This window comes from Leptopilina heterotoma, unplaced genomic scaffold (assembly GCF_015476425.1).
Source record: "Leptopilina heterotoma isolate Lh14 unplaced genomic scaffold, ASM1547642v1 Lhet_120, whole genome shotgun sequence".
Classification (NCBI taxonomy): Eukaryota; Metazoa; Arthropoda; class Insecta; order Hymenoptera; family Figitidae; genus Leptopilina; species Leptopilina heterotoma.
Genome location: NW_025110838.1, coordinates 2,694,564 through 2,708,139, shown reverse-complemented (window position 1 = coordinate 2,708,139; position 13,576 = coordinate 2,694,564). Strand labels below are relative to the sequence as shown.

The window sequence follows — 13,576 nt, the reverse complement described above, 5'->3', positions numbered from 1 at the left end:
TATAAAAAAATAAATATAAATAAAAAAAAGTTTTGCACTAAAATATTAATAAAATTAAATAAAAATATTAATAAGATGATCAATTATATTATGAGTTATACAGAATTGCAGTTTTTGCAAATGAAGTAGCTCGTCCTCAACTTTGCGCATTTTAAACACATAGTGGCCGACCTTGACAGTAAGTAACATTACCGAATTGTTGTAACCATAAAGAAATACGTTTCGGGATTCGATTTTTTACTTTGTTTTCCTTTCAACCATGAGTCCCACAAATTTTCTGCATACTTGCCTTGATGATTCAATTTGTTTTTTATCTTTTATTAATGGTTTTTCACATTATGCACAAAACTTTTTTTGAGCTTTTTTTGTACCGACGTCACAGAAAACACAATTTTCGATTTTCCGAAAATGTAATTGAACAAAAAGTTAGGTTTCACTAAGACAAGCTTCGACAAAAATGCGCGTAGGTGGCGCTAGTGAACTTGACAAAAAAACGCGAGTGGCCTACCTAGACAGTAGGCCAACCTTGACTACATTCCCCTACAGAATATGAATGTGACAGAATAAGCTTTTTAAAAATAATGAAAACCAAAATTGTTATTTACTAATTAGAAAAAATTGTGAATTCAATCATTCACCTACGTTTATTATTAATAACAAAAAAAAAAGAATTTAATCTAGAAAATATTAAGAATTTTTCGAAGAAAAAGAAATAATTAAATATTTCAACGACTATATTATTTATTTAGAATCTTCTACACAACCTTTGGCATAAAGCTTTTCAGTGTACGTGCGTCCATCAAATCTTTTTATCTCTTTCATAACTTTTTAACAATTCAACTTTCTTTCTTTAAAAAAAAATGTGTTATATCACTCGCTACATGGAAGGAATTTATACACTTTTGCATAAGCAGTTTATATAAATAGATAATTCATATTTTTTTCTAAAAGAATTTTCAATTCTTTTATTAAAATATATTTTTTAAAGGCAAGAAACATTTGATTGTTGATTGTTACATTAATTTTCTTTATTATCTACTATTACTCATTACTATTGATACATTTGTTTGAGACTGTTCGTTAATTATTATCGTTTTTATTATTCGCTGCTTTTGTTATTGATTCGTTTCATTCTTCGTTAATTATTATCACATAATTACTTTTATTAGTTACGTCTTTAACATTGACTATTTATTTATTTTTTTTATTTTCTTTATTTTCTTTATTTTCGTAATTTTTTTTATTTTTTAAATTCTTTTTTATTACTTTATTTTATTTTATTTCTTTATTTATTTATATTTCTATTATTTATTATTGATTAATTTATTTATTAGTCTTTTTTAGTTTTCTTTACAATAAATTTTGAAGTAAACCAAACTAATATTTTTAATCAATCGATTTTTATCTTCTTTAGTAAGTAGGCAATTTACTTGCATTAAATAAATATTTCATTGGACGCACTTAAAATTTTCACTTCATAGAACAAATAAAAATTTATTTAAATTTAATTTATTTACTCTGAATGTGTTAACGTCTGTAGTACACAAAGATCAATAGTGAAGTTTTGTACTTCGATAGGAAAAAAATTATGTAATGATTTATTTAATTTATTTATTTCAATTTATTTCTTTATTTATTTCCTTATTTATTCTAATACTTTTAATGTAAAAATTCGAATAGTTTTATCTTTTATTTGTTCTATTTTGTTATCTCTACATTTTCTTTATCTTTAGAGTTTAATTTTCCATGTAAAGAAAAATAATTGTATTAGATAATTTGCAATTTTATTCACTTTTTCTTGTGAAAAAAAACCTCCTTGGCATTATTTTCACTTATACGACTTAAGTTTTTCACAGTAATAACTGTTGCTACTAAGTTTCTTCTTTGGATATTTTCCTCCTTTTCAAAGTAAATCCTTTTAAACCTTGGTAAAACATTAACGCCTTTATTTTAATGAATATTGTACTGCAACCTACTCGAATAAACTTAAGAGTTATGAAATTTATCATTTTGAGCGCAAAAGACAAAAATGCTCATGAGAATTGAAATATTTTCAAATAATAAAATTTTTTCCGGTATAGTGCACCGTCCGACACGATTTTTCACACACAAAAAAATCAAACATTTTCAGAAACTAGGACAAAAAAAAAAAAATACCCGTGTCTGGCCGTTTTGCTGGATCAAGTCGTTTGTGGCTTCTAGGGCTGAAAACAACCCTTAACCCTCACAGGCTCGAGTTCGATTTTTGAAATGCGCGCACAAGGTGGGTCCGAGGGACCCGGATGTTTCAATGCAATAAAAAATAAAATTTAATAGCAAAGTGTGCTTCATATTTTCCATATTTAATACAATTTTAATGATATAATTGCATAAAAAATTTTAAATATTGAAAAGTAATCAAGATATAACTAAAATTTGTTTAATAAATTTAATGAGTCATTTTGAATAAATCGAACTACATACTTATTAAGCAAGATTTTTTAATGTGTATTTTTTGTTCCATTAAATTTACCGATGTATTAAGCATATGTTATCACTTATTATGTCAGTTGTTGATAAAAATACCATAAATAAATCCAATATTGCATAAAAATTGCAAATTTTTAAATTTTTTTTCATAGCCCGGGTCCCTCGGACCCGGCTTGAGCCCTTACGTATGTTCGACTTAAAAGGTAATTTACCAGAATATTTTATAAATAAAAAATTGTTTATATTGATGAAAAATGTGTGTTTTTACGTCCCCAAGCCTAATGTGAAGTTGATTTTTCAATAATATTTTTTTAACCAAAAGTAGATCAAAAAAACTTTCCACCGGGTCCGAGGGACCCGGCTCGAGCCCGTGAGGGTTAAATGAAAAGTGTCAAGTTATATTTTGAAAATAGGTTCAATTTGCCTATATGATTCGTTACTCGGGGGTTTTTGGGGTCGCTGATCACGAATCTGATGTCAGTTTTTCAAGATTCAAAATGGTGGATCCAATATGGCGGACAACTTTAAAAAAATTGATTTAATTTGCCTGAAACTCGTTGCTTGGGGGTTTTTGAGGTCGCTGATTACGAATCTTATGTCAGTTTTTCAAAATTCAAAATAGCGGATTCAATATGACTGACAACTTTTTTAAGAATAGATTCAATTTCCCTGAAACTCGTTACTCAGGAGTTTTTGGGGGTCGTTGATTACGTATCTAAAGTCAGATTTTAAAAATTAAAAATGGCAAAAAACAAAAAAGAATCACACAATTAAATCTAATAAAAAAGATACCAAAGTTTAAAAATTTCAAAGACAAGAAATCACAATTTTTTGTCCTTTTTTGGAAATAGTGTGATAACTTTTTTAATTTTTGTCTTACTGGAAAGTGTCTAAAGGAAAAGCTGTTTGTTTTGGCCCAAAATTTAAGGACAAAAAGAGAAAAACATACTTTATTAAAATTTAAAAAAGATACCAAAGTTTAAAATTTTCAAAGACAAGAAATCACACTTTTTTGTCCTTTTTTGGAAATAGTGTAATAACTTTTTTGATTTTGGTTTTACAGGAAAGTGTCTAGAGGAAAAGCTGTTTGTTTTGGCCCAAAATTTAAGAACAAAAAGAGAAAAACATACTTTATTAAAATTTAAAAAAGATACCAAAGTTTAAAAATTTCAAAGACAAGAAATCACAATTTTTTGTCCTTTTTTGGAAATAGTGTGATAACTTTTTTAATTTTTGTCTTACTGGAAAGTGTCTAAAGGAAAAGCTGTTTGTTTTGGCCCAAAATTTAAGGACAAGAAGAGAAAAAAAAATTTATTAAAATTTGAAAAAGATACCAAAGTTTAAAATTTTCAAAGACAAGAAATCACAACTTTTTGTCCTTTTTTGGAAATAGTGTAATAACTTTTTTGATTTTTGTTTTACTGGAAAGTGTCTAAAAGAAAAGTTGTTTGTTTTGGCCCAAAATTTAGGGACAAAAAAAAAAAAAAAATTTATTGAAATTTGACAAAGATACCAAAGTTTAAAAATTTCAAAGACAAGAAATCACAACTTTTTGCCCTTTTTTGGAAATAGTGTAATAACTTTTTTGATTTTTGTTTTACTGGAAAGTGTCTAAATGAATAGCTGTTTGTTTTGGCCCAAAATTTAAGGACAAAAAAAGAAAAACATATTTTATTAAAATTTAAAAAAGATACCAAAGTTTAAAAATTTCAAAGACAAGAAATCACAATTTTTTGTCCTTTTTTGGAAATAGTGTGATAACTTTTTTGATTTTTGTTCTTCGGGAATGTGTTTAAAGAAAAAGTTGTTTGTTTTGGCCCAAAATTTAAGGACTAAAAGAGAAAAACATATTTTATTAAAATTTCAAAAAGATACCAGTTTAAAAATTTCATAAACTAGAAATCATACTTTTTTAACCTTTTTTGGAAATAGTGTGATAACTTTTTTGATTTTGGTTTTACAGGAAAGTTGATAAACCGGTTGTACTTGGAGAGGTTTTCTACAGTTTCCCTCTCTACTGTCGAGAAAACCCATTAGACGGGTGGTCTAGGCAAATGCGAGTACTCCTAATTTTCAAGTCGCTCTGTAGGCGCAAAAATTTAGTATTAAGGAATGTTTGTAAGGAATGTTCTACGGTTGTAAAAACACTTGTATAGCCAAGATTGTATCTAGTGAAATAAAGTAGAAAAATTTCGCATTATTTTTTTTCAAATTTTGTTTTTTGCAAAAAAAAGAACAAAGTCTCTATACGATACATAATACACGCACACATATGATAGATAAAAGATCTGGAAAAGTAATCTATTTTTAAATTAACATGCAAATCAAAATATCGCACGTGACAGTTATATATTATTTTACCTTCGAGAATTTGTAGTTGAATATAGAAGGCAAGGTATCGCTAACATGGCTGAAGCGAACCAGATTGAGAACAATGCCAATATTGTCCTCTTGCGAGACATGTGATGTTTAAGAGGTCGCATAATCGCCATATATCTGCAAAATTCAAATTCAAATCCAACGATATATATTTTTTTTTGGCGAAAATTTGAAAAATTAAAAAAAATGTTTAATCCTTAGGAATAAATTTATGCAATACAGAATATTATTTATTTATTTTAATTACTGTTTTATGGTAATAGTATATAATTTTAAATATAAATATAAAATATAGTAAAATAATATCTGTATATGAGAATTAATAAATATATTTGCAACTTTTAATATTATTAATATTAATACCAATAATAATAAAAGAATAATACCTACTAATGCTAATAATAATAACAATTATTTTTATTGTAATTTATTATTATAAAAAAGGCATAATAAGGAGTTATAATAATAATATTACTGTTATCATTATATTATTATTATTATTGTCCCGTATGTATAAATCAATAAATAAATAAATACATTTTTTGTTATTATTATCATTCCAGTTTTCGCTTTGCTGATATTATTTTATTGTATAATTTTTTAAATGACATAATTTAGGCTCTCACTTCTTTCAATGATTAATTTATCTGTTCCAAGAAGAGCAACTAGAAATTACTCACTATTTACTAATACTATTCATAGAACTAATTAAGCCTTCTCTAATTAACAGACTTCCTAGAGAAGCAAATTATTAATAAATTTCAGTATCAAAATTGTTACATAAATTATTAAAGTTTTGACTTAAAATTTTATATATCAAAATTTATGTCAAAATAATAATTATTTATAAACTTTTAAACAATTTTTTAAGCAAATAAATTTATATTTATTTATTTTTTTAAAATTTGCTTTTTATATTAAAATCATTCATTCTTAATAACATTAATGTTTGATTTTAATTATATTTTTCTTTTTTGGATGATATGTTTTTGAAAATATTTAAGTAGAAAAAATAATACAATAATCTTTATTAGTAGTAAATAATAGTTTAAATCAGACATAATCCACTAATTTTTTTTGTTAGTAGTAAAAAGAAGCTTTAGTCAGACAAAAAAGTGTTAAATTAATAATTATACTAACAGTAGTGAGTAATTGTTTTTTAAGTCAGACATTCCATTTTTATTAATTAATAATAATATTAATACCTAGCAATAATAACAATTAAGGAATACAAATTATTTTTGAACTATTGTATAATGTTAACTGCATGTTATATATAATTCTCTTATAACCGTATCTCCACTCTCATAAACTGGATTTACGTAAGAGAAATCCAAGAGATCAAATAAATATTTCCTTGTATCAAATAATAATTTTTATTTCAATCAATTAAATGGTATTTCCTTTAAATACAGTTAAAACAAAAAATAACAAAAAAAAAAAAATACTAAAATTATTGGTTCGAATATGATTTATTTGAATTAATTAAAAATTGTTTGAATCAAGTAAATTTTTATTTGATAATAAACAAGTGATCAATTATTTTAAACAAATAATTTTTTTCATATAAAATTTTACTTTCAATTCTATTAGAAAAATATCTTAGAATTTGCTTATAAATATTACACTTTTTAAAACAAATTAATACTATTGTTTTGAAGATTACAAATACTTAAATAATTGATATTTATATTAAAAAATACCTTCTCATATGATGAGAATGTAATAAAAATTGAGTCGTTAATTATTTTTAATGAAACAAGTAAATATAAATTGCAAACTAGACTGGAAATATGAAGTGGGTATTTAAAGTTTGGCTTATCTAGACATTTCTAGACGCATAGTTTGACTAAAGCGACTGAAATTTCTTAATGCATTTTAATGTAAACTAAATCTCTTCATAATTATAAAATTTAATATAAAATTTAATTGACACCACGACGGTAAATAAACGAATAGTTAAAGAGGAAAAAACGTAATAAATCAGTGGTAAAAACCTGTTTTAGTCAGACAAAATCTCTTTGTTTTTACTTTTTAATAAATATTATTTCAGTAGTACAAATCAATTTCAGTCAAAAAAAATTTATTTCGAATTCTGAAAGAATATTTTTTCTGGTAGTTTCAGTAGTTTAAATTAATTTTAGTCAAAGGAAATTAATTTGATTTGTACTCATTTTTGATTCAGTAGTATAAATCTTGATTTTTCAGTAGTATAAATTTATTTTAATCAGACAAAATTAATTCCCTACATAGTAACTAAGCTTTCAGTAGTGAAATTCGATTATTGTCTGGCAAGGTCATTTTGATTACTTAATTTAAATAAAAATCAAAATCTAAATCACAGTTTCAGTAGTAAAAATCATTATTAGTCAGACAAAACTATTTTCATTAGTAAATATTTAAAATAAAAACAAAAACTATTGTTTAAGTCGGACAATTATTTTTCATAATATTTTAGTATTGGTTTTAGTAGTAAATAAATGAACGTCAGTTGAAATTTATTTGATTAATACTTTAAAAAAATAATTCAAAAATTTCGATTTTATAGCATAAAAAGTGAAGAAAAAATATTCCAAAAAATAATATAAATTTAATGTAAACAATAATATAGAACTTATTTACAATCTGATATTTTACAATACTTATAACTTACTCTAAAAACTGAATACAATGTACACGGTAGTTACAAATTTTTTGTTCAAAAACAGAGTACATGCAATAAACGAATAAAAAGCATGACTCCTTTTTTTGTTCTGAAGTTGCGATGGAAAATAAAACGACCACCAAGAGATTCTTTGAAGACTTGAAATTTGTTTCTTCGGAGGAAAAAAGTGTTCTATAAAATCGATAAGCTCACTTTAATAATGTAGCATTTGACGATCTTGTTTATTTACTTCAAACAGAATACATAGTCCTTGGACATATAGTTACAAAAAGCAAAGTAGTCTGTCCTAGAATTTCATATAACTATAGTCAATGATGGGAAAAATTTATTATTATACTTTCAACAAAGAGTTTATTTCGAAAAAATACATTTTTCTCTATAACTAAAAAAAAATCTGAAAATTTCGCAAAAGTAATTAAATTTTTTTGTATCTGAAGCATTTTTTATAGTTTATTTATTTATTTTTCATACATTGTTATTTATTTATTTATAAATGGAACAAGCCCTTTCGTGCAAATAGTACGAAATACTATTATTATTATTTATTTTTTTATATTTTGCAGTGAAAATAGAAATTTTAAATAAAGTAAAAATAAAACAATAAAGATGATATACTGCAATTAATATTGAAAAATTTATCAACACGGTAATAATTTTTTCGATAAAAAAGGAGTAGAAAACTAGTAAAAAAGAAAGCAAAGTGATTTTTAAAATTCACTTGCAAAAATATTTATATAAAACAAACGCTATAAAAAAATTTCCTTTCACACAGAAGCGTTGATTTTTAAAAATTTGTCAAATAAAAATGTTTTAAATTATATTATTATTATTTTATTATTATTATTATTTTTTATCATTATTGACTTATTGTGCATACAGTTAAAAATAGTAAGTATAATTTAAAAAAAACAGTTGCATTTTTTACATAAAAATCGTTTTTTTTTTATCACAACGCCCTTCAATCGAGAACAATTTCTCTTTTGATTGCACTCTTCAATTTACAATCAATGAAATTTCATGGTGATCTAGAAATTGACTTTATTTAAGTTGTTCAGGAAAATTTGCAAATTTTTTATTTTCCCTCACTGATTGATCAATTAACCTCATTATTATATTCTGGTAAATTTTTATTACTTCTCAAGAATAAAAATTATCGAATATTATTTCTTTTTATTATTTTTTTTTTAATATTTTCATTATTATTAGAAGAAATTTTGAAATTACTCTTCTTGAAATTGGTAACTGACTTGTTTATTAAATTACTTAAAATTTAGTAGTAAGATAGTACAATTCTTTTTTTAATTTAGTTAAAATTTAATAGTAAATTATTAGATTTTTTTTATTTAGTATATAATTAATCAAATAAACTGTTAATGAATTATAATAAATAAATTTAATTTTTATATTAAAACTACTACCTACGAGTTTTAATTTCTAAAATTAAATACTTATTTTCTTTAATTTATTTATTTCAAGTTTTTTTATTTCATTCATTTATTTTACTTCCCTTATTTATTCGTTAGTTTGTTTTACTTTGTTCGTCAAATTTTATTAAAAAATTTAATTAAAAAATCCAATTTTTTCAAGTAAATTAAAAAAGTAATAAGGTCCTTGAAAAAATACAGAAATTTATAAAGTAAAAAATAAATCTTCAAAGCAAAATGTCAGTGACTATTTTAAATTAATGAAATTTTACTAGTTCCGATTTGAAGAGTAATTTAAAAAAAAGTCTTCAGAGATGCAGGAATTCTTTTTTGTGACACAAAAGCAATGTGTGTTTAGAATTTCCACTTGTTTTTGTCAAAAATGGAAAAATAGTCTCTTTATGTGTTTGTTATTTGGATCAATAAACATTTTTCCCGGAAATGATCGTATAAAAAGTAAAAGCAACAAGTTGCAGAATTGCAAGTTTTAAATAAAAAAAAATTTTCAACAAACTAAATTTAATTTATTTATTATTATCTTTTGTATATTTAATAAAGTCAAACAGCGAAAATAAAAAAGTAATAGTAAAAGTAGAACAAGTAAATAATAAAAATAAATAATACAATTACATTAAATTAAGAAATAAAAAAATTAATAAGAAATAATAAACAATAAGAAGTAATAAATAAAAGTAATAAAAATGGAATCAAAAGATTTAAATTAAAAATAGGAAAATTAAGAAAACAAATAAAATTAGAACTAAAGAAATGCAAAACAAAATTCAGTTATAAAAAAAAGGAAAATATGTAAATTACTTTAATAAATTGCATATAATTATGAAAAGAAAATTACAAAAGCAATTTCTGCTGGAAAGTTAAAAAACAATTATAATATTTACATTATTATATACACCTGCTGTGAAATATAATATATCTTAGTTAAAAGAGTAAAAGAAAGTTCATATCATGAGCCATCTGTTATGTTTCAAGTTAAGAGAAAAAAAACCCCTTTTTTTAATATCAATATGGATCCGTTATCTGTCATTTCCTTGAACAGTTTCACACTTTAAGTTCATTTTTACAGAAATATGACATCTGCTGCCATCAACGCAGATAATATGAAAAAGTTACATCCGCATTCGATAAGTTTTGCAACAGTGAGAAAGGCATCATATACGTGACTGGGGATTCTAAATTACTTTCAAAATGACAGTGTCAAAAAATGATTATTTCCCTTCTCTATCGTATCAATTTTCTACTATGGATTATTTTTCTAAACTGAAAATATAATCCGAGTTTTTTTTTCTATAATAAAATTCCGAAACATCTCGAATAATTTCATCAAGCCAATTTTATGCAAACTGAAATTATTCTTGACAAACGAATTCAGGAAACATTTTATTATTCTGCAATTGCACATTCTTGTTGATAAAAAAATACAATTGATGTTATATGTTCACTGTTGATAATAATATTATTCGAATAGTGTATTGTTGATTTGTATACTTGTTAAAATTTTCTAGTATTTTTTTATTATTTAACGAATTACAGCAAACAAAACTGTTTCAGTAAAAAATATTTAAAATTAATGTAAAAAATTATATAAGAAAAAATATTTACGACTATTTTTTTAAACATAAAAAAAATATTTATTTCATTAAAATTCTGTGGGAAAAATTAAAATTTTTTTAGTTTTTTTTTACATATGACGGATGCAGTAGAAGAAATCAATTTTAGTCAGACAAAATTTATTTGATTTTTACCCAGGACGAATACAGTAGAACAAATCGATTTTAGTCAGACAAAATTTATTCGATTTGTTTTAACTACAGCTTAAGTAGTACAAATCAATTTTAGTCAGACAGAATTATTTAAAATTTATAAACTTTATTTTTCTCGGTTAGAAAGAACATTCTTTAGTCAGTCAAACATTTTAACTGTTCATAATAAGTAGTAAAAAATGGCACAGGTCAGATAAAAACATTTTCAGTAGTATAAATTAATTTTAGTCAGGCAAATTTAATACGCTATATTGGTAGGTATGTTTTCAGTAGTAAAACTCGATTATAGTCCGTCAAAGCCATTTTGATAAATATAAATAAAAATAAAAATCTAAACCACATCACTTCAGTAGTAAACATCGATTACAGTCAGACAAAATCATCTTGTGTAAATAAAAAATCCAAACAATAATTACAGTGTAGTCAAAATCGATTTTGGTCATTCCAAACTTTTTATTTTTTAAATTCTTATGAATTGGAAATAAAATTGGAAATTATTGATTTAGTAGTAAAAATGAATTTTAGTCAGACATTGAAAATTCGATTTTTAATAACTGCGGTTTCAGTATAGTGTAAATCGATTTTAGTCAGACAAAATTATTTCAATTAGTAAAGAATTTTAAAAAGTCTAATGTATTAAGTAATTAGTTATTTAACATTACTTAAACATATGATAATTAATAAATGAATGACTACATGAGTAAACGAATTAGTTACTTAATAATTTTTTAATAATTTCTTAATAATTACGCAATTAATTATTATTCTTGTACTAATTAGCTCAAATGTATAATTAAATTACAACTTTTTTAAAAATTAAATGCTACTTTATGAAATGAAAAATTTGTTAATTAAACAATAAATTAAACGTGATGTTGAAAAATACAGTACCTGAAAATTAATTTCATTTAATAAACTTTTCTGTTTTGGTTTAAATCGTCTACTCAAAAATATTGTATGCTTTTTTAATGTAACTTTTCCAACTTTAGTAGTTAAGCAACTTTGTTAAAAAGCGTATTTCCCTCCCTCTCACTATCTTTCTCTCTCGCTATGTGATAAATTGTGTATTTTTTTCAAAGCAATAAAATACTAGCTTAAAAAAGGTAAAATGTATATATGAAGAAATTTACTTCCGTTTTGTTTCAGATGCACTGTTCATTTATCTTAATAAGAAAAATGATCGGATTTACTCGAAATAAGATTATAATTATCAATTCACCAAAGATTTGAAAAAGTTGAATGTATTTTTGTTAATTATTAAAAAAGAATTGATATACTTCTTGATTTAGAAAAAAAAATCTTATACCCAAAATTTATAGTTTTATAAAAGATAATTTTTAATATAATAGAAATTCAAAAAGAATTTTTTATTATTTTTAAACTTTTTTTCCTGTTTTGTATATTTTGTATTTTCTTTTATCTCCTTGTATTATGTTATATTTTTTTCTATTGTTTTGGAATTTCCTTTGTATTCCTTGTATTTTTCGTAACTTTATTCTATATTTTTTCGTTCTTTCTTAGTTTCATGGTCTTTTATTTTAACAATTTTTTGAAGTGAATCAACAAATAAAAAAATATAAAAATCACAATTTTCCAAAAACTAAATAAACAAATTTTACTGCAAGCAGGTTTTTTAAAGACACTTTTTAAAGTCACTTTCCTGCAGAGTTAAAAAGATAACAATTGATTGGATTTTTTTTTCTCCACTCTGGAATTGATTGAAAGAAAGTTTCAAAACCCTCATTTACATAACATTAAACTGCAAACTTTGGATTCGTGTCTAACAGAATTATTTAGACCAGAAGGAAAGAAATTGAATTTTAGTTAGTCGTGAAATTGTATTTTTTTCCCCCAAAAAGAAAGTAAATTGTCTATTTTTTATTTGACGAAATATTTTCTCTCTTTTATTTTTCATACATTCCGATTTTATCATTCAAAAAGTTATCTTTTAGTTAAGTTATTGAAAAAACTGTTTTTTAATTTTCTCTTTCAAAACAAAAATGTTTTTTTTTTTAACAAAAAAATTCTCCTTCTATCAAAAAAAGTCTTCTTTCTATGGAAAAAAAAATTTAAACAAATACGTGGCAAATCGAAGTTCAACAAAAAAAAATTTTAACTCTTTGAAACTTTTATTTAAATCATTTTCTTGCTTTATATAAATATTTACACAGTGAAAATCTCTATCAGTAGATTTGTTTTTTTATTTATACAAATTTTTTCAAGAACGTATAGTGTGTGTATGCTAAAAATAAATATTATCTAAAAATTCGATTCAATAATTTCACAAATATTTAAAAGCATTTTTATAATTTTCAAATTAACGAAGATTATTATTTAAAACAAAAAAAAGTAATTACGACAAAATTTCATATAAAAACTGATTAAATTGGCAATTTTTATTTTGAAAATATGAAAAAGTCACAGCACACTAACCGCATGTTTCAAAATTGATCAATTATTAGAGCAGCAAGGAAATCAGCTTATCAGTATAAAATGTTTGATTATTAATAAGTATATTTCAGTTTTAATTATTCATTATATTTGGATGTAGAGTGGTATCTGAATTAATTATCAGATATCTTAATCATCAGATGAGTTAGACCTCTACTGATAAATTTAACAACAAGATCGTAAAACCCAATACCGTGGAAATTCGACCATTAGGGACCCTTCAATTGCTTCACCTGCAACGTATATCTCGAGGGTACTATATAGACAACAAGGACTCTGATAATCCCACACTGCGGAAGTAAATATTAATTTTAATTTTTAATATATTTTTTATATTATTAAATACATTATGTTATAAATTTTTGTGTTATTTTATTTTTCTTTTATTTACATAAAATATTGAAAAA

The 13,576-nt window shown here is 23.5% G+C and overlaps 1 protein-coding gene across 2 annotated transcripts in view; it reads right to left on the bottom strand.

Annotated features, from left to right (window-relative positions):
- The window catches only part of LOC122510379 (tachykinin-like peptides receptor 86C), a gene marked incomplete at its 3' end in the record, with an annotated part of 114,050 nt that overhangs the window by 12,371 nt on the left and 88,103 nt on the right, over positions 1–13,576 (bottom strand). Inside the window, 1 exon segment of one of the 2 annotated variants that reach the window (XM_043624995.1) lies at positions 4,831–4,965. Within the exon segment in view, the coding sequence (XP_043480930.1) occupies positions 4,831–4,965 (135 nt within the window). 2 annotated transcript variants of the gene reach the window in all.